The sequence below is a fragment of the Dipodomys ordii genome, unplaced genomic scaffold (genome assembly GCF_000151885.1).
Source record: "Dipodomys ordii isolate 6190 unplaced genomic scaffold, Dord_2.0 Scaffold48, whole genome shotgun sequence".
Classification (NCBI taxonomy): domain Eukaryota; kingdom Metazoa; phylum Chordata; class Mammalia; order Rodentia; family Heteromyidae; genus Dipodomys; species Dipodomys ordii.
In genome coordinates, this window is record NW_012267264.1 from 1,797,098 (window position 1) to 1,818,523 (window position 21,426).

General features: G+C 43.9%; 2 protein-coding genes across 2 annotated transcripts; one reads left to right on the forward strand and one right to left on the reverse strand.

Moving 5' to 3' along the window:
- The first annotated feature begins 2,404 nt into the window (after nucleotides 1-2,404).
- Pax4 (paired box 4) lies at nucleotides 2,405-7,058 on the forward strand. Its single transcript, XM_013019957.1, has 10 exons — nucleotides 2,405-2,417; nucleotides 2,784-2,914; nucleotides 3,454-3,669; nucleotides 3,936-4,011; nucleotides 4,557-4,679; nucleotides 4,793-4,875; nucleotides 5,200-5,269; nucleotides 5,858-5,913; nucleotides 6,263-6,404; nucleotides 6,925-7,058. The coding sequence occupies exons 1-10, from the start codon at nucleotides 2,405-2,407 to the stop codon at nucleotides 7,056-7,058; spliced, it is 1,044 nt and encodes a 347-aa protein (XP_012875411.1).
- Nucleotides 7,059-14,989: 7,931 nt separating this feature from the next.
- Fscn3 (fascin actin-bundling protein 3, testicular) lies at nucleotides 14,990-20,823 on the reverse strand. The gene is made up of 6 exons (XM_013019981.1): nucleotides 20,680-20,823; nucleotides 18,998-19,694; nucleotides 18,543-18,661; nucleotides 16,313-16,472; nucleotides 15,537-15,707; nucleotides 14,990-15,195 (listed from the first exon to the last, which is right to left on the reverse strand). The coding sequence occupies exons 1-6, from the start codon at nucleotides 20,821-20,823 to the stop codon at nucleotides 14,990-14,992; spliced, it is 1,497 nt and encodes a 498-aa protein (XP_012875435.1).
- Nucleotides 20,824-21,426: the final 603 nt, after the last annotated feature.

Below are 21,426 nucleotides of genomic sequence, written 5' to 3' on the forward strand. Positions count from 1 at the left end.
AGTATTAGAGAACACATTCACTCCCAGAAACCATTCTTCAGGAAAAAAAAAACCTATCCAGCCACTGATGGCTTTACCCAATGACCCAGAAAAGAGTACCTTTTGGGGCAACAACAGTGTCTTTGATGACCTAGATGGTGATCTAAAAACACCACACCTCTAGTAGAAAGGAGCCTGATAACATCTAGAGATGAAAGAAGGAAAGCCAGATTGCACACTTCCTCACAAACACCCCCACATGCATCTCTAACTTCCCTCTGAGGCTCATTCCCACCATCACCATCATTAATGTCATGAAGTCCAGGATACCCATTTCCAGCCAAGAACTCAGCCTGATGTCTTCATTGGTCAAAAAGTCAATCAATCATTGAGGCTGCTCTGGATAGAACTGGTGAAATGTGACATGCTCACTGCTCACCCTCTTCTCTGAACTTTAGGAACCAACTCAGAGTTTAGGAACCATGCTATATGTTTTTTATCTTTTTCAGTAATACAGATGATTCAGGAGTTGATTTCAAAGCTCAGGTATGTGTTATGCCTGGAAAGTTAGTCAATGGTTCTGGAAGCTCCCTTTGTGTTTCTGTGCACTGAAAACCTTAGCTACATAGTCTGCAGTTCTCAGTCCCCCATCTCTTTGTACATGTTAGGAATTCTGGCCCCATGTGAGCATACTCTGGGTCCAGGAAACCTGCATGAAAATGGCTCTGAACTTGTTTCAGGTTAGGTGGATCCAAGGTGGGCACTGAAAACTCTCCACAGGAGACAATGGGTCATTGCCTCTGATTTGCCTGCCTCAGGGCCAGTGTCAGTCAGCCCCATGCACACCTCCCTCCTCCTTTCTTCTCTGCCCATGGCCTATGACATCACCGGCTGTTCCCAGAAGGCTGCCCTCTGCTCCTGAGCACAGGCTCTCTGTAGCTCTGGACCCCCTGGCAGGACTGAAGCAGGAGGAAGGTGAAGCCTGCTACCAGAACCAGACCACCAGCACCCTTGGAATCCACAGGAGTTTCAGGACCCCAAAACAGAAGACTGAGACCTTCTCCTGCAGCTCACAGCTCCTTCATTTCCTCCAGCCAGGTAGCTACCTGCAAGTTCATTGTCTACTCTGCCTCCCATGCAGTCTCCATATCTTTGTGTGGCCAAACCCAACTCTCTTTGTGTCTTTGCAGCTACCCACTATCCTTCCCCTTCAACCTCTAACCTGCTTTCTCATCTTGTGAGTACATTGTTTTCTCAGACAAGTTAATGTCAATGATTAGAATGTGTGGGAGACTATTGGGAAAGGGGGTTCTGTTTGTAAGTTGGGGCATGATTCTTTTTGGTTTGGAGATTATCTAGGTTTGACTATTGAACCTGTGTTCCCAATATTCCTCTGAGTTCTTGGTCATACAGGAGGGCAGAGTCCTATCAAGGATTCAAAGTTTATCTGATATTCTGAGCCCCTACCTCCTTGTGCCTAGCATAGCTGTTTAGGTTCCCAGATGTATTCTCCTTTCTCCATTGCTTTGATGATAATTACACAAACACGAAGCAAAGTGGGGACAGAAAGATGGTTCCAGGAACAGGAACCAGAAATTCTGATGGCTAGTGAAGAACTGGTTTCTGAACTTGAGTTTTACTATCTGGGTGGCTCTTGACTTATAGGAACCCTAATCTGGACCTCAGCTTTCTTTGAAAAAAAAAAAAAACCTTTGCTTTCCTTCATAGGTTTCCAGAACGATGAGGGATTGAAGGGAAATATAACTCTATTTGCCTAGAAATGAATACATGAAAGCCACTTTACCTACTGAATTTAAATAGGAGATGCTGGATTTCAGGCTTGTTGTAATTCGTTGCTGGTTCACCAATGCTGGTTGTACTATAATCTCTTAGTGAACAAAGACCTGGTCTCTCTTCTTTTTTTCTGCTTTCCTCCTAAACAGCCACTGGTGTGTTCATGCCTAGAACCTTGTCGAGAAGCAGGTGAGTTAACTCAGCCAAAAGGACATGGTTATGATAGGAAAGCTCCATGGAAAGACTCTTTTGTGGAGCCACAGCCCTGCCAAGATTCCAGGCACAAATGAGGCAGCCTCAACTCCCATTAACTGCTAAGGAGAGCAGGAATGGCATAGTGGCCTGTGATCAGAGACTCTTTTGTGCTTAATATGGCTTTGGCATTACCCAATAGACAGCCCTTTTGAGGACTCCAGAGTCTCTGGCTCAAATGTGAATTTTAATGTTCTCTTTTTAGAAACATCCACCTTCTCTCACAAGCAATTTCTCCTATGACCATTTCAAGGAAGAGACCTCAACCAAATAACCTCCTATTGTTATAGATCCTGCCTGCAAGCCAGGAATTCTTTAAAGGAACTTGCATTCCTAATCTTCCCCAGACTCCTGTCCTTGCCTGAGGCCAGCTTGGAGCATGCAGCAGAATGGTGAGAGGTCTAAGAGAGATGGGAAGAATGGGGATAGGTTCGAAGTCAGGGGAGTTGCTTCAACCAACACAATGTCACATCCCCTTGTCAGTGATCTGGGAGAAACTCTGCTAGTCCCTGCCTCTCTGTTATACCCTGTTTCTCTTAGATCAAGAGAGTAAGCACCTATGTCCAAGGTGCACAGACTCCATGAGTCAGCTCCCAAAGAAAGTGGCATGTTGTGAAGATTCGGGCTGAGAGGCAGTCCCTTAGAGAAGGACTTAGCCTATGGTGACAAACCAGATGGGAGGTCTGAGTGAACTTCTGCAAAAGTGGTTGGGGGTTAGAGAGAGAGGCAGTGTGTAGATGCTTACTTCTCATGCCCAGGGATCAGCAGTGTCAATCAACTGGGGGGGATCTTTGTGAATGGTCGGCCCCTACCTCTGGACACCAGGCAGCAGATTGTGCAGCTGGCAATGAGCGGAATGCGACCCTGTGACATCTCACGAAGCCTTAAGGTAGTGCCAAGACCTTTGTCCAATAATGGGAACGAGAAGCAGAGAGAGGGCTGGGAATGTGGCTTAGTGGTAGACTGCTTACCTAGCGTGCATGAAGCCCTGGGTTCGATTCCTCAGTACCACATAAACAGAAAAGGTCAGAAGTGGCACCATGGCTCAAGTGGTAGAGCACTAGCCTTGAGCAAAAGAAGCTCAGGGACAGTGCCCAGGCCCTGAGTTCAAGCTCCAGGACTGGAAGAAGAAGGGGGAGGAGGAGAGGAGGAGGAGGAGGAGGAGGAGGAGAAGAAGAAGAAGAAGAAGAAGAAGAAGAAGAAGAAGAAGAGCAGAAAGAAGTTTAAGACCCTGAGGGCCTTTGAGGCTTGGGCTACTTCCTAGAAGACCCTTTTGGAGGTTGGGAAAGGGATTTTTATGTTTTGAAAGGTGAGGCTAAACTCTCAATTCCATACCTTCATTTAATATGTCCTGCTTTGCCTTTTCCCAGGAACATTAATCCTCCTACCCATCATGTCTTACCTGTCCTTGCTTCTCACCTGGCTCAGGTATCTAATGGCTGTGTGAGCAAGATCCTAGGGCGTTACTACCGCACAGGTGCCTTGGAACCCAAGAGTATTGGGGGAAGCAAGCCACGCCTGGCCACACCTCCCGTGGTGGCTCGGATTGCTCAGCTGAAGAACGCATGTCCAGCCCTGTTTGCCTGGGAGATCCAACATCAGCTTTGTGTCGAAGGGTTCTGTACTCAAGACAAGATGCCCAGTGTAAGTGAGGCTTGCAAACAGGCTGTATGCAAAGAATAAGACCCTTTTCTTTCTTTACTTTGGCATTGTAAAGCCTGCCATTCTAGGCTGGGGATTGGAGCCCCTGTGATCTTTCTGCTGACAAGTGGTGGTGCTAAGAGAAGTGAGGGGGAAAAAAAGCAGGGGAGGGGGATGGCATTGGGGAGTGTGTGTGCTGCAGAATCGCTTCAGAATGCAATCCTGAGTCTGTAACACCATCTCCCCACTCATCACCCAACTCCCCCCAGGTCTCCTCCATCAATCGAGTTTTGCGGGAACTACAGGAAAACCAGAGACTGCATTGGGCACAGCTCAGCTCATCAGGTGGGTCTTGGAGTTATGCCTAGGGAAATACAAAGACAAATTTTCCGCATGTTATAGATCTCAATGCACTTTTCGTTCTTGTTTTGGATCACCCTCCCAAAAGCCCTAGAAAAAGGGCCTGACACAATCTTATTCTCTCCTGGCAGAAGAAAATGTAGGTTCAGGAAGTCATGTGACCTACTCAAGATCATTAGCTAACTGGCAGGTCTTAAAAGCAGAACCTAGGATCCCTAGCTTCTTGGTTCACAGTATCTGCTGAGAAAAAGGCAGGAGTGGTCTTCCCTCTCCCTCATGAGCATCTTTTATGTACTATGTATCATGTAAAGTTGGACCATCCCTACTGCTGCTCTCTGCAAATACTACTGTGACACTGAGCCCACTTTCTGTCAAGTACCCTTGGAGCCAGCACTGCATGACTAAATGCAGATCACCTTGGCTCCTACACTCGCACTGTTGCTCAGTCACAGCCCCAGGGATATAGGGTCCCCATCTGACCAGAAGAATCACCATCACAAACCACCACAAGATATTGTGCTCCTTTGCAGCTGTTTTGGCTCCAGCTCTTCCCATTCTTCATAGTGGTGATGCTCCCAGAGGTCCTCACCCAGGAACTAGCCACAGGAATCGGACTATCTTCTCTCCAGGCCAAGCTGAGGCCCTGGAGAAAGGTGCTGGACTGGGCTGGGAGGCAAGATGGAGTTTTAAAGGTGGGGAATAGTGCCTTTTGGGGAGACTCATGTCTTGCCTTTCCTCTATGCCCTCTGAGTCTCTGTTTCTGCAGAGTTCCAGCGTGGGCAATATCCTGATTCAGTGGCCCGTGGAAAGCTGGCTGCAGCTACCTGTCTGCCCGAGGACACAGTGAGGGTGAGTAAGCTCTGTGACTTTGTGAGCGTTAAATACTAGGAGAAAGAATCCTACCAGCCATGGCTGTGAATTCTGTAAAGTTAAACATGGGGATAAGAATGTGGAAACAAACCTATTTAGAGCAAAAATCAGGGGTGAAGCCTTCCGTGTTAATCCCTTTGGCTGATGACTTGTTTCTCTTGAGGTGGGGAAAGGGAGGAGGGAGCAAAAGTCAGAGCAGGGAGAGGTCCAAGGAAGGCTCTACATTCTGACTCCAGGCCAGGGACTCATGGTGAGAGCAGCAGATGCCTAGTGGCCAAATATATGGTCCCAATTCTCCCTCAGGTCTGGTTTTCCAACAGAAGAGCCAAATGGCGTCGGCAAGAGAAACTGAAGTGGGAAATGCAGCTTCCAGGTGATTTCTTTCTTTTTTTTTTTCCAGGTGCTTTCTATGCACACAACCCACAAATTCAGACACCTATCCATATAGACATAAACATCCCCACCCATCTACCCACCACACACCCTCTATCCATTCATTTATCTGTCCTCCATCTATCTTCATACATACATACACATCCATCCATCTATCCATCCACAACACACCCCTTGCATATTCATCCTTCCATTTATGTATCTCCATCAATTGATGCACATACCCACACATCCAACCCATTTATCCATCTGTCCATCCATCTACCTAATATTTACACAGCAACTATGTGCCAGGCCCTGTGCTAGGGGCTGGACATACACTGTCCCTGCTTTTAAGGGCCATACTGTCTTTAGGGCTATGCTTGGGATTTAATCCTTTCTAGTTTTGCAAGGCCTTGCCTTATAGAGAAAGGAAGTCTAGAATTATAACATTCATCTGCTCCCACCTCTGCAAGAAGTTGCTGACTTCCTGGGAAGTCCACTGTGTCTCATCACTGTGCCTGTCTCCAAATTTTCCCTTTCCCAGCCTCAATCCCTCCCTCTCAAGGAATGCACTCTTTCCTTGTAGGTGTTTCTCAGGATCTGACAGTACCAAGAGCTTCTCCAGGGATTATCTCTGCTCAGGTACTTGGAAGAAGAGGCAAATTTGTAAACTGGGACTCCATTTCTGGAGATGGCCTGAGAGCTCATGTCTATGACTCTCTAGAGAGTTCACAGTACACATTTCTAGCACATGCCAACCTCTAGTCTATTTTGTGAATGGTAGCCTCTGGAGTACAGAACACAACCCGGGGAATAAGTGCTGGGTCCCAAGCCTTCTAAACAGGAAGCCTCACTGGCACTGAGGGTCTCTTCTTGTCATTAAAAAAAAGTTATCATAAAGGTGGTGTACAGAGGGGTCAGCATTTCTTAAGTCAGGTATTGAGTGCTTTTCTCCTTGGACAATGCCATTCTTTCATCTTGCTTTTTCTAGCAGGACCTTGGCAGTATATCCACAGCTTCCCTGCCAGCCTTGGAACCAGTGCGTCCTTCCTGTTACCAGCTGTGCTGGGGGACTGCACAGGAGAGGTATCCTATTGACACTCACCATCCAGCCTGTCTCCAGCCCTGCTGGGGTAAGAATCCAGATAAGACCTCAGTCCTGCTGGGTGGGGCGAGGAATGATTGACATGGAAGGTCAAGGTCACTACAGGAATTTCCATGTAGCTTTTGTCATTCCTTACATGGCTTATAAAGTTGGGACACTTGCATCTCCTGGTCTTTAGCATCACTGACAGCCAAGCAGGTAAGGTTGGAGGTGTAGGATTTGGATTTGAGTTCAAATATCCTAATCAATGCTCTGGACTGCTCCTTATCTGATGACTTTGAGAGGTAGGGTGGAAGGACTAAGCTCAAGTTCTCCTCTTTGTCCTGATGGCTGTTTGACAACACAGCCAAGTTCCTTGGATTCAAAACTTCTTTTGCTTTCATTGTCCTTCCTTCAAATGCCCCTGGGGCCAGTTTTGGTACCGTTCAGGTTCTGCTCTGACTAGCTCTCCACTGCTGTAAGAGCTGGAATGAGATGAAAGGCCCAGGAGGTAGAGATGATGAGTAGGATCTAATGCCACCTGTCCATTGTCCAACTTGCTCACACAGATGGCTGCTCCTTCCTCCTTCCCATGGCCACATGTGTGGACTTTGCCTGGCCCTGCTTTGCTGCCCCTCCTATGCATCAACCAATTGAAAGATCTGGAGAAGCAACACCTACCCCTTATTCACATTGGCCATAAGAGGCCTCCACTCAGCAATAATAAAAATATTCTGAATTTGCAGTAGTATTTGTTCTTATGCTCTTCCTCTGAGGACCCATATGCCCACCTTGATATGGAACCATTATAAACAGGGACCTACTATCTCTCTTTCCCTTCTCTCCTTTCTCTCTCTCTCTCCCTTCTCTCCTCTCTCTCTCTCTCTCTCCCTTCTCTCCTCTCTCTCTCTTCTCTCTCTCCTCTCTCTAACTACAAAACTATATCCACACTTAAGAAAATTTACTATAATTAACTATACTTAGTCTAAAAAACAGACATAAATTCTCAAATTGCATATGAATTTTTATCATAGCAACAGAGTGGAAATAAAGTTTTCATACTCTGCTTTTCCATTTATACATGCTCCAGGGGCATGACTCTTGGTGGGAAGTTCCTACACTTTTCAAGTCTATCCCTCCACCCTTCTAGGTGGTTTAGGAAGGTGGGGAAAGGGAGGAAAACAGGGGAAAGAAAATGAAGAAGGGGATAGTTGGAAAGCAGGATGGGTTTATATCTCCAAATATCGTATTTTCTCCCCCTACCTTCTTCCTTCCCCTCTCCTCCCCTCTGTTCTTCCTTCCTTTCCTCCCCATCTCTCTTCCTTCCTCTCCCCCCCCACCATTCTTAATATGTGACACAAACTAGTCTCTAAATCCTCCCACCTTAGTCTTCCAATTGCTGGGATAACACACCTCTATACCTGGAAAGTTCTTCCTTGTTTGAAGGGTAGAGGATGGATAATGGAGCCAGATCTGGATCCAGAAATTGTTATTCAATATGTCATTTTTTTATTATCAAATACTCAACTGCACTATTCAGAAACTAGTGACCAAATTTCCTGTGGCTGTCTAAATGTAGTTTACATTAAATAAAATGAATAGACCCTGGTACCTGTGATTCAAGCCTATGTAATCCCAGCTTCTTGGGAGGCTAAAAGTGAGAAGATTGTGGTTCAATGCAGAAAAAGTCCTCACTCAAGACTCTCCTTGGAGAGAAGCTGGAAGCAGTGATGTACCATGGTCCCAGGATCAACCAGAGGCCTAAATTAAGGGGATTGTGGTTCTGGGTTAGGCCGATGTGGAAATGAGATCTTGTCCTTAAAAGGACTAATTAAAAACAGAGTGGGAAAAGAGCTGGATACTGGTAGCTCACACCTGAAATCCTAGCTACTCAGGAGGCTGAGATCTGAGGATCACAGTTTAAAGCCAGCCCAGGGAGGAAAGTCTGTGAGACTCTGATTTTTCGTCAGTTCTGGGCTTGAACTCAGGGCCTGAGCTTTTCTGCTTAAGGCTAGTGTACTTACCACTTTGAGCCACAACTCTATCTCTGCTTTTCTATTTTTCTGGGAGTTAACAGGGGGTAAAAATCTCCTGAGTAGCTAGGAATACAGGTGTGAGCCACCTTTGCCTGGCTCTTATCTCCACTAAACTACCAGAAAAGCCAGAAAGTATAGCTATAGCTCAAATGGTATAGCACTAATCTTGAAAAGAAGCTCAGGGAAGGTGACCAGGCCTTGAATTCAAGCCCAAGGATTGGCACTATAACAAACAAACAGGGTAAGAAGCATAACTTGGTGCTATCAAGCCAGCCTATCAAGTGCAAGGTCCCTGAGTTCAAACCCCAATACCCACATAATAAATAAATAAATAAACAAATTTTCAGTTTCTTGCTCATACTAACTACATTCTAAATGTCATGTATGGCTACTGTGTTCATCAGAAAAAAGTATACAGTATTTCCATAAGCATAAAAAAGTTTTGCGGGCTAGATCAGCTCTAGATACAATTTGAAGGGTTAACAGAGCACACTCTTCCCTCTTCCCAGGCGTCTCTACTTTCAAGCTTGAGGCTCTGCTGGACAAAACTGTTCAGGGAAATAGAAAGCCTTTATAAGATGAAAATCTGCACAGCACAGCCTTAGAACAAACTATTCACTTCAGTGACAGCACTGATGTCAACAATGGAAGATGCTGTCACAGCTGAAGCTCCATGGCTGAGTACATTCAAGCAGGGGATAGAGGGCCAGTTGTAGAGAACTGAGAATTAATACAGTGCATATGCACGTGCGCTTGCATGCACACAGAAATCCCTGTGCATACATAAACATGCCCATGTGTCCAAGTGTAAGCATGCATTTATGGAATGCTGAGAATTCTGCTTTAAGTCCCTTGCAAGGTCTTATCTCTAGAGATACGGCCTGCTTTTGGCAGGGTCTTGCTATGTTGCTAAGAATGGCCTTGAAACCAATATACAAGGACACGTGCACCTCCATGTTTATTGCAGCACTGTTCGCAATAGCTAGGATATGGAAACAACCTAGATGCCCCACCACAGATGAATGGATCCAAAAATTGTGGTATCTATACACAATGGAATATTATGCAGCCATTAGAAATAACAAAATAATGGCATTTGCAGGGAAATGGATGGAGCTAGAAGGAATCACGTTGAGCGAGGTAAGCCAAGAATGAAGAGACAAACAGTACATGGTCTCCCTGATAAGTGGATGCTAAATCCAAAATGTTAGGTGATATGACAAAACTAACAGGACTTAAGAAACAAAGAACTCCCACTCATCTGGTTGAACCACTACCAAATATCCCCATGCTGCTGATCACATATATGGTATATAACATGTGAGCACCGTTATATATTACAGACTGTGATAGACAATTTGCTCCAGGAACGTTAGAATGAACTTGTGACTTTAAATGAGCATCATTATTCCACAATACTGTGAATTTCCGGAAATTATGTAATCAATCACAATAAAAAAAAAAAAAGAACCTCGGGAAAGGGAGGGAGGGAGGGGATGGTAGGGGGAAAACAATGGAGGGGGTAACAATGTTCAAGAGGAAGTGTACTCATTACCTTACTCATGTAACTGTAACCCTCTGTATAGTATCTTTACAATAAAAAAATTAAAAAAAAAAAGAATGGCCTTGAACTCCCTGGCTCTGTGATCTACCTGCCTCAGGCTCCCAGCATTCTTGGCATTGGCCCTGAATGCTCTAGAGGAAAGATGTCCCAATCTAGTACTTTTAGTCTTTATTGATTAAGTAAAAGAAATTAAATTACCTGTGTGCCAGTATTGGGGCTTGAATTCAGGACCTGGGCACGGTCCATTAGCTTTTTCACTTGAGGCTGCCACACTACCACTTGAGCCACAGTACTTCTTCTGGCTTTTTTGGTGGTTAACAGGAGATAAGAATCTCACAGATTTTCCTGTCCAGGCTGGCTTCAAAATTTGATCCTCATATGTCAGCCTCCTGAGTAGCTAAGGTTACAGGCACAAGACACTAGAGCCTGGCAAGATATGAAATTCTATTGTATCTCTTAAGGAGAAATACAGTTACAGAAACCTAAGGTCATATTCCTCTACACACTTAATCTCTTTGATATCCTTGTTTTAGCCTTCTTTTCTCAGTGGATTTAAAAATTAGGCATTTTGCTGGGCACTGGTAGCTCACGCCTATACTGTAATACTAGCTACTCCGGAGGCTAAGATCTAGGGACCACAGTTTAAAGCCAGTCTGTGAGACTCATCTCCAATTACCCATCAGAAAGCTAGAAGTGTCACTGTGGCTCCCAGTGATAGAGAAGGGCCTTGAGCAAAATTGCCTAGGCCCTGAGGTTAAGCCCCATGACTGAAAGAGAGAAAAAAAGGCATTTGTTACAGTTTTCCCAAAGTAAAGGATATCACTGCTGGTATTTAAAAACACTTTTAGGAGGCATTGGCTGCTGTTTTAAATAGTGAGTTTGAAATGATTAAGTTATTTGGTTTTTCAACTCCCTTTCTGATTGCATCAGGAAAAAGTTTCACTTTGGTTCCAATTTTTAACACTTCCCAATCAACTTTCCTTGACGCAGGGAAAGGGAGACTCAGACCGAGCCTTGAGCAGGGAGGAGATATCTAAACAAGAACTTGATAATATTTATTTTATATTTTATTTTCTACTTCTGGCCAGTAGTTTTTCTACTTTATAACAGTAATAAAAGCTGGATGGCTCACACCGTAATCCTAGCTACTCAGGAGGCTGGGATCTGAGGACCGTGGTTCAAAACCAACCCAGGCAGGAAAGTCTATGAGACTCTTATCTCCAATTAACCACCACAAGTGATAGAGCACTCACCTTGAGCTGAAGAGCTCAGGGACAGTGCCCAGGCCCAGAGTTCAAGCCTCAAGATGGAGAAAAAATAGTAATAAAATATACTTTTCTAAATGCATGTATTTAAGAACCTTATCCAGGTGCTCATGGCTAATGCCTGGCATCCTAGCTACTGAAGAGGCTCAGATCTGAGGACTACAGTTCAAAGCCAGCCAGGGAAGAAAAATCCATGAAATTTTATGTCTAATTAGCCAACAGAAAGCCAGAAGTGGAAGTGTGGTTCAAGTGGCAGGGTACCAGCCTTGAGTGAAAAAGCCCTGAGTTCAAGTCACAGGATGGTCACATGCACACACACACAAACACAAGTCTTCTATCAATAAAGACATTAATACAGCAAGTAGCAGGTAGATAAAGGTCAAAGTCATGAAGACAGTGAAGGGAGGAGAGACATTTTTGAAAATGCTGTTTGATGAAAGGAATAATGTACACCTGAGTCAGAAGATTTGAATCAGAGGCCTAGCTCTCTAATGATGAGTTATGGGACCTTGGGCAAAGTATTCCATCTCCCTGTAAAAAGTGAAAAATGGTGGATGAAAATATTATTCCACCTACTTCACTGAATCAAAGTTAATCAGGGCAGGGAAGTTTGGTGAACTATATCCTAAGGAAAGGGTGAGCTACACAGACATTAGATGTCATTACCATTGCCCTGTGGTAATAAGATTAGCACTGTTTCATTTGTTCTTAATCAAAAGGACATGCTAAGTCATGTCTGGATTCTGATATCCATTAGGACAAATCCCTCGGAGAAGTCCAGGGGTTTTGTTTGAGATGGGTAGGCTGAGTGGAAGAACTGGTGGCCACTTGGTCTCCCTTCTGCTGGACAGAACTTAGAATGGCCTAGGAAGTCAGACTCCACCCTCATCAGACTCCTACTCTCTGCTGAGTCAGATACACACAAGGACCTTGGGGGGTGGCCTGTTGTGATGTATTGTTGCTCAAAGACAGGTGTTTTTCTAAGCTGGGTAGGAAAAGTTGTGTAACAGATATTCTCTTGGATCTTGGCTCTGGGGTTCGTGTTCTGATTAATGCAGAAGTTTTTCCTGGAGGACTTGGGGTTAGGCAGGTGGCATTCCATTGACCTGGGAGGAAAGAGGAAATAGAAACCTTCAGCTGTCAATTAGTCATTGTCTGAGTTTTGGCTTTTGGAAGAATAGTTGGTAAGATCCTTACGGAAGGAGTGAGAATAAAATGATGTATTCCATTCTTGATGAAGAATAAACACCAGGCATGTATGAAGTTAACTTACAGGAAAATTAAAACTTATAATTAGGTTTAGCAGAAGACTGTCTTCATCTAAACAGGAAAGATAATTTACCAAGAAGTTGTCTTTTTTATTTTTTATTTTTTGTCGGTCATGGGACTTGAACTCTAGGCCTGGACGCTGTCCTTCAGCTCTTCAGCTCAAGGCTAGCGCTCTATCAGTTGAGTCACAGCACCACTTCCCAGAAGTTGTCATTTGACTTGCTTGTTTTAGGGCTGGGGATTGAACCTAGACATTAGAGCTAAGCATATACTCTACCACTGAGCTATAAACCCAACCCCAGTATACTACAAATTTGGATGGGATCAGAGACTTCTGGTAGAAAAAGAAGGTACTAGGTGCCAGCCTTCACCAAGCATTTTACATTTATTATCCATATAACTTTCATAACTATTCTACATGGTCAATACTCTATTCACATTGCACCCACAAGAAATAGCCTTTGAGAAGTTCATTTTCTCACAGTAAACCAACAGAGTTTAACTGATGAAGGCCTAAGAAGGCCTAAGTGAAGATAGAAATGAAGTCTTACTCACTATAATATACTGCCTACTCGAATGTCAGACTTGAGGGGAGCTTGCAAAATTTAGCTCAGTCCAAATTCTTCATGAAATAGATTAAGAAACAAAGCTGAAACCCATTGGGATTTTCATTTTATTTATCTCAGTTTGGCCAAAGTAAAGGGATTGGATAGAAAACAGAAAAAAGTAAACACAAACTTAGGGTGTGTATTAGATTCAGATAGGTGTTTAATCAGGATACCTACAAATTAGCTACATCTCTCAAATTTACAGATAAAAAACTGAGGCCTTGAAAGGAAATGAGAAAATTATTTCCCTAAAGCCACTGGGCGAACACATTAACTCACTTATTCTTTATTCTTGGTCTGTCTCATAACAAAACCAAAATGCTTCCTACAATATTCTTGTAAATTTCCAAGCCAGAAGAGTGAAGTCAATGGTGAAGGAACACAACCAAGAGCAACAATATATCCCAAAGAGTTAATAGATAATGGTAAAATGAAGTACAGTAGCATGTCAGGCAAGTAAATCTGATGTAGAGGATGGATCTGTGAGTAGGGAGTATTGCTGAGGAGCCTTGGAAGAAGGGCAGGCTTTTGATGAACAAAAGCCTTGAATCATGATGATAACTAATAAGCAAGTACTTGCTGGGTACTTGTGGCTCAAAACTGTAATCCTAGCTACTCAGGAGGCTGAGATCTAAGGGTTGCAGTTTGAAGCCAGTCTAGGCAGAAAAGTCCATGAGACTCTTATCTCCAACTAACCACTAAAAAGTTGCAAGTGGCACTGTGGTTCAAAGTGGTAGAGCACTAGCCTTGAGTGAAAAAGCTCAGGGGCAGTGCCCAGGCCCTGAGTTCAAGTCACATGACTGTTCCCCCCCAAAAAAAGAAAGAAAGAAAGAAAGAAAGGAAAGAAAGAAAGAAAAAAAAAGCTAAGGGACAACATCTACACTCTGAGTTTCAGCCTCAGTATTGGCACAAAGTAAAAAAGGAAGAAAGAAAAGGAAAGGAAAAATAAAGAGAAGAAGATAAGCCAGGCACAGATGGCTCATGACTATAAATCTAAATACTCAGGAGGCTGAGAGCTGAGGATCAGTTCAAAACCAGTCCAGGCAGGAAGCTCCATGAGCCTCATCTCCAATAAACTACTCAAAAAAAGCCAGAAGTACTAGAATGCTCATGTTGGGCAAAAGAAGCTCAGGGAAAGCACTCAAGCCTAGAGTTCAAGCGAGAGACAGAAAGGGGTGGGGAGGGCGGGGGACAAGACAAGACTGAAGTGCCTTTGTCTAGGAAATTCTTGAACCTCTGAAGTCTTGGGCCTGATCACTTGGGAGTACAGTAATGACCAGATGAACAGGAAGGAAAGAAATGGCAGAAGAGAATCACTTTAACAGGAAGATAGGGAATCAGTGAAGATGATTTTGAGGATCTCGCAGGTTGAAAGTAAATCAACTTTCCAGTTGGAGAGAATGATGCTGGAATTTCAGAGAAGGATCAGTGCTGGAGATAGAAACTGGAGAGCCAGAGATTCTGGCAGTAAGAATAAAAAGCATGTCTTAAGAGAAAAAAAAAAGATCACCTACACACATCTACCTCATTGAAGTCATCTGTCTTCCCTCCAAATGGGGTGAAATTCTGCCTCTTAAAAGGTAAGAGAGATCAGCAAGCACACTTCACTCTGTCCCCTCCAGGCTTGCTTGCTAGCACATGTGTTCTTTGATGTAATATTAAGAAACCTAGATGTGATGTCTTTGCCCCTCCTCTATCAGGATTAGGTTTGGAAATCTGAAAGGAATGGCACAGATCTGGAATAAATGTCTGAACTTGATAAAGACAAAGCCAGAAGTCAGCCCATTACAGCATTTTGGTCTTTCTATCACATGCCTTTCTACCCTCCCTTCTTCTTCTCATCCTCCAGTTCCTGCTCTCCCTGGGCCAACTCTCTACCCACTCCCTCTTACCTAAAATTCCCAGATACATTCTTTGGTAATTTCTTCGCTGTCTGCCAATAGGGTGCCACTTCTGTCGCCTCGAATATAGAAGCCATTGGGTGCCAGCACTGTGAGTAAGTTGCTCCCCTGAAGTTCTATACAGAAGTTGAGAGCAAATTTTCCCCAAGGACGGAAGGTGCCAAAGGATGTTATCGACCAGAAGGATCCACCCTGTGCTGGGGAGGGAAGAGCTCAGGTTGCTGGGTTGTTTGGAAGAGAGCCCTCTAACACTACAGTCTGCAAGGCTTTCTGAAAGCATGCCACCCCTCCCTGGAGAACCCTGACTGTGTTGGTAGGTTCATCTATGTAAATGAAAAAAGAACCATGAAGGATTCCACTGGCTTCTGATCTGCCAACTCACTCTGGAGTTTTGGAATGTGAAAACATACAGAAGCTCTGTCTTCCCTTTTATGATGAGCTATGAGCAGGTCCTAAGTGGCAGGCCCTGAAATCTGGCCTTGGAGTGAGTCTGGGGCCAGATTATAAACTCTGGGGTAGGGAAGAGGGAGCCACTCACCCTGGAAGTGGTAGATACCCTGGCGGCAGGGCAGTAGCTGAATGTAGTCAGGCTGATCCATATTGCACTGCATGAGGTCATGATCTGATGAGGAGCCCACGTAGCCATACCGACCTCGCAATACGAGGAAGGAACGGTTGGCAAATCGAATCCCCAGTTCTTCATTTGGGCCTGAAAGAAACACGAAAGGGTAGGTTCAACCCTCAGCTCTAGCAAATCATAATGAAAGAAAATGGTTGACTGTCTCTAGATGTTTGCCTAGATGGAAGCTAATTGCCAAAGGGCATTACCAATATTTTAACATATCGTGGGGCTGGGGATAGTATTCGCTGGCAGAGAGCTTACTTAGCATGTGCAAGGCTCTGGGTTCAAGGACCAGCACTACAGAAAAACAAAAACATTTAATGGCTATCAGGTCTTATGTTAGGTGCTTATTATGTGTTTGTGAGAGTACCTAGCTCAGTACAGTGCCCAAAGAACTGAAATATTCTTCCTTCCTTTGGCATTAATCGATTGAATCTTATAACAACCCTATGAAGCAGCAGAATGGATATTATTTCCATTTTTATAGACAATAAAAGTGAAGCTCAGGAAAAGCTAACGGAGTGCTTCCTGGCCCCGAGTTCAAGCCTTAGTACTAGCACACAAAAAAATTCATTGACTAAGTGGGTATGTAGATTCGTTACTTCTGACTCCAACTTCAGGGCTTCCTTAAAAAGATGGTATTTCAGCTCCCTCTAGAAGAAATTCTGACTAGGATAATCTGCTCAGTTTACCTGGTATGGTGGAACTGGCCATCAGTAAGCCATTGGGTGTAATGCCCAGAAAGCGTCCATTGGAGGACTGCAGGATGATTTTTCCACAATTCCAATGTACTTGGAAGAAGGTTTCAGACTCCAGCGGGTGTCCATCAGCTAGCACAGTCCTATGCTGCCTCTGAAGAGAATATTAGGCCCAGGGACCAAAAGTAAGGACCAAAGTCACACCTTTTCTTCCCCTCCTCTCAATCTTTATCATTAGTCACTCTCCCTGAGTAGTCTTTATGCTTTTAGAAGGAATGCCCAGCTCTCCTATTTCTCTCAGTCTGTGCTGTCTTCCACAGCATAGCATGAAAAAAGGATGCGGACAATGTGCAAAGAATAATGAACTTGGCCCGGACTCCAACATTTTGAAATGGATCACCATTTTAAAAACTAAGCTTTTAAAGAATTAAGAGAACTTCTTTGCAACTTTGGGATAGAGAATATTTTTTGGGGACAAAGACAAAAGGAGTAAATATTTTAGAAACTGATGAACTGGACTTCAAAATTGAAAAACTTGCTGGGTCAAAAGTTCTAATAGGACAAATGACAAGAAATAGGAAAAATGATGTAACTCCTTTGAACAACTAATGAACTGTTTCACAACATGGATACCAGGAAGCATAAATATGTTTGGGGAAGATGAGGGGGCTGGGGGAGCAAATATAGTCCTTAGATTCAATGTATATTATGTAAAAATTGAGTTGACTTGAGGGTAGGGATGGAAAGGAGAAAAATGGGGGAGAATGATGGAAGAAGTTATATGATCCAGATGCATTGTACTCATATCCTGACTTACAGAATTGAAAACTCTTTGTATTAAAAGAAAAGGACAATAAGAAGTAGGCAAAATATTTGAACAAATGCCTCACAGAGAAGATAAATGCCCAATAAACACAAAAGGAGATGCTTAGATGATTGGGTGTAACAATGTACATGTAAATTAGAGCCATAACATATCCACTAGAATAGCTACAATTGAAAAGACAAGTGTTGGTGAGCGTGTAGAGAAATTAGAATTCTCACACATTACTGGCAAAAAAAGTAAAATAGAGCCAGGCATAGTGATACACACCTATAATCTCAGCATTCAGGAGACTGAGGCAAGAGGATCACTAGTTTGAGGCTAGCATGGGCTACATGCTAGCTTGTCTAATATGTATGTATATGTATATATACATATATCAATAAACATAAAAAATTAAAATGAATCACTTTAGGAAATGGCTTGACATTTTCTTGTGAACTTAAATGCACATCTAGAATGCAACATAGTAATTGCATTCCTTGGTACAAGATAAATAAAAATATAGGCTGACACAAAAACTTGGACACAGATGCTCATAGCAACTTTATTCATAGTAGCCCAAGTTGAAAACAACCAAGTGTTTATCAATAGTGAATACATTATGCTTGTATTTCTGAGTAATATTAAATAATACTACTCAGCAATAAAAAGGAATGAATTACTGATATATACAATTAGTTAATCTTAATAACATTGTGCCAATCATAAGAACTATGAATACCATATAAATCCATTTATCTGACATTCTAGAATAACGCAAAGTAATCCATTATGATTAAACACAGACCATGGTTTGGAGATGTACAAGACACTATGTTGAAAAAAAACTTCACAACTTGTGGGGGCAGGGGGAATGGAGGAGTTGGGGAGGTGGGTAGGGAAGGGATGGTAGGGGAAAAACAAAGGCAGAGGTAACAATGCTCGATAGGAAATGTACTCATTACCTTACTCATGTAACTTGTAACCCCTCTGTACAGTATTTTTACAATATAAAACATATACCAAAAAAAAAGAGTGGTGGAAAACTGGCTGTAAGGAGCCACAGGCTATTTTTATACTGGTGGAATTAGTCTCTAATTTGTGGTATGGTTGTGGCGTGGTGGCATACATAGATTTTTTTTAAAAAATAGATTTTATTTATTCATCTACTAAACATAAAGTTTATGCAATGTATTTATATACAATATATATAATATATAATCTACCTATATAATTTTACATGTTCAAAGTATGACTCCATAAAGTTGATTAAAAGGTAAAAAGAGATCCCATTGGGTGAAAATGAACATTTATGACAAGGGCCCCCACAGATCATCTAACTATCTGATAAATGCATTGAAAAGGGAGAAAATGTATATAAGGGCTAATGGTTTCTTGTACTAGAAGCCAAGTCCTCACCTGGGCTAGGTAGTAGCCATTGGCTGAACGAAGCTGCAAGGTAAGGTTGTCACTGTCACATTCAAACTGGAACAAGGACATTGGCGTCAAGCACTCAGAGGCAGTACACACATCCCCATCTGTCAAAGAAGTACATTAGCAGCAGAACTTGAGTCTGGCCTTAGGCTCAGTCCCAGCCCCTCTTCTAGGCTTTATTGCTGGGCTTCCCTGTATTTTCTCTCCTCAGCCTTAGCCCCTTATCATGGACCACAGTAGTCAGGAGAAGACCCAGGTGGCTTTCAGCAAAGGCCCATGTATTCCTGCTTATCTGTCCTCTACCACACATAAGATTCCCTTGGGACTCTCGGATCTTCCTTATGAGCAGGTTCATTACTCTCGATGATCCCAAACACATTTTTCTGTTTTTAGCAACTGGCCCTTACTTATTCTACAGTAGCCTTGGGCCGGGCACTTACCACACATGACTGAGATGAACCTCCGAGTCTTTACCCTGAGGCTGACCCAAGTTGGGAAGTGGTGGAGGATGAACCATTCCTCACCCCTCCTGGGACTGGAACCCAGGCCCAGGAGCTGGTGTGAGCCTTGTGGATATACTGTGCCTCCTTCTCCATCACATAGGGCCACAATCCCGCCAGGGCGCACTTGCAGGTGAAAAGCTGTCTGAGATGAGGGTTGGGAGACCAGTTGGTCTAAGCGGGACAAGAAGTGGTGTGTTGATGTCTCCAGGTGGTAGCATCCATCTTGGAAATGTAATAGGAAACCACATTCCTCCAGACAAGGGATTGATGCATCTACCCAGATGCGGCCCACAGTGTGGTCAGCCCGGGCATAGCTGTGATACATGGGACTGAAGAGGGTCACATGGACATGCAGTGCTGGCCGTGGGGTCCACATGTGGTAAGCGGAGAGGACCCGGGAGTGGCAGAACACATATTCCCCATCAGATTCCAAATAACGACCAGAGATGATACACTGGAAGGTCCACTTGCCATTCCGGTGGAAACGGAGCAGGAAGCATCCATGGTGGCTGGTCCTTGGCCGGCCATAGCACACAGAGCCATCTGGCTCACATAGAAGGTAGAGGCCCTGCAAACTCTTCACTCGTACTACAGCCTGTGCGTCATGCTCATTACTCACTAGGAGTTCCCAGGTCTAAAGGCATTGGGAGGAAAAAGAGGGAAACAAGTGTCACCAATCACTATCACCTCTGGCATCACCTTCACCTTCACCAACACCAGCCATTCTCCTCTTCACATCTGTCCTGAGGGCTCTTTGCTGGTAGCTCTTCCACCCTTCCAACTAGAAGTAGTAAAACCATCTCTGGACTACTCCACCATTGGAGGCATAGGGTCCTCGAAACTCAAAAGAAGTTCTAGATGTCCATCTCTTTCAGTTAACAGTAGCTAAATATTTCTCTCTTCCTTGGTCCCATCCTTCAAGATGTAATTTGTAAAGAAATGCTTTGGTTTAATTTTTGCTTCTTGTCCTCACTGCTGTCCTGCACAGCACTCTCCCAGAGACTGCGTTCCCCCAGAACAGGAGAAAAGCAAGAGCCTGAATAGACTGCCTCGGTCTAGAAACAAAGACAGGAGCAGTTTAGATGCAGTTACCTGATTTAACTATGATCCATTTTGTTATGAGAGAGTACTTTGTTCCTGCCTCACTCCAGGACCTAACCCAGAGATTCTTGCCATCTTTTCTAAAATAGCCACCAAGTCTGCAAGGGTTTCTAGAGGGCTCCACTATCAAACAACACTATCTTCCACTGGTCCAGCTTTCCTTGATGACCATGTTTCAGCCTTCCATTTTAGGCTCTCCACCTTTTTGTGGTCACCCAACCACCATGTGCTGAGATGCAAGTACAGGCCACAACTGAAATAAGGCAAGGTATCAAAGAAGCTTTATCTTAGGATCTATTTTATTTTTAAAAGGGGAGACAGAGCAATCAGAATTGCCAGCAAAAGGCTGGAATTGAAGGGTTTTGGCCTTGCTATGACTGAAGCTAGGGAGGTGACACGATTGAAAGAGCACAACAGCACGGATGTGCACGCACACACACACACACACACACACACACACACACACACACACACATCTTGGCCATAAAACTGGTTCCCATATAGATTTGCCTTGTTACCTGTTTCCTGCCCAAACATTTTGCAGTAGCTGTGATTGTATTCTTGTATGTTTCAAAGGTGAGGTAGGTTCCTGCCCAGCAGATGAGCCCAATCCTTAGGTCCTCGGCTCTGGGATGTCTGTGCATGCACTCTACTTCAGCCATGGGGCCGGCGCCACAGGTGATGACTCTGTCCGGCCCAGCCTTCCCCCCAGTGGTAAAGTTCCACAGGCCATATGGCCGGGAATAAGGCCGGTAGTACCCACCAGAAGACGTCCCCGGAGGGAACTTCTCAGGCATAGGCTGGCTTAGTGCTTAGCACCTCTTGTGACCCGGGAGCATTGTGACTATGAGGGCTACCTCTTACCCCACCATAGTGGGGAAAAGTTACTGGTCCAGCAACATCAATCTAAGGGCCAGAGAAAGTAGGGCCAGAACCTTTGACATTGACCTTCCCACATCATTCCAGGAAATAAGGTAGGCTGCAGTAAGAACCTGACGTGCAACCTGTGACTTTGGGTACATCCCTCCCTTTCTCATATCTTGCTTCTCACTAACAGGACAGAAATCAATCTCTTTCCTCCATGGAAAGTGGTTCATAGTTCAAAGCTTTTTTCAAAATTTCAAAACACATTAAAAATAATCTATCAGCTATCTCAGAAGTTACTTTGCAGTGTCTATGAGGAAACCCTAGCGAGACAGCTAACTACTCAGGTTGACATTACTCAAATTAATCCAGGTCTGGCTCAGAACCAGGCTAAGAATTGC

Excerpts from the sequence above, each read along its gene's own strand:
- Pax4 (XM_013019957.1), top strand. Across the intron at positions 2,915-3,453 it reads ACATCTCACGAAGCCTTAAG|GTATCTAATGGCTGTGTGAG; the intron begins GTAGTGCCAAGA and ends CACCTGGCTCAG. Across the intron at positions 3,670-3,935 it reads CTCAAGACAAGATGCCCAGT|GTCTCCTCCATCAATCGAGT; the intron begins GTAAGTGAGGCT and ends AACTCCCCCCAG.
- Fscn3 (XM_013019981.1), bottom strand. The coding sequence starts at position 20,823 with ATGGCTGAAGTAGAGTGCATGCACAGACATCCCAGAGCCGAGGACCTA. Across the intron at positions 18,662-18,997 it reads GTTCATCTCAGTCATGTGTG|ATGGGGATGTGTGTACTGCC; the intron begins GTAAGTGCCCGG and ends CTTCTTTGACAG. Across the intron at positions 16,473-18,542 it reads ATGGCTACTACCTAGCCCAG|AGGCAGCATAGGACTGTGCT; the intron begins GTGAGGACTTGG and ends TATTCTCTTCAG.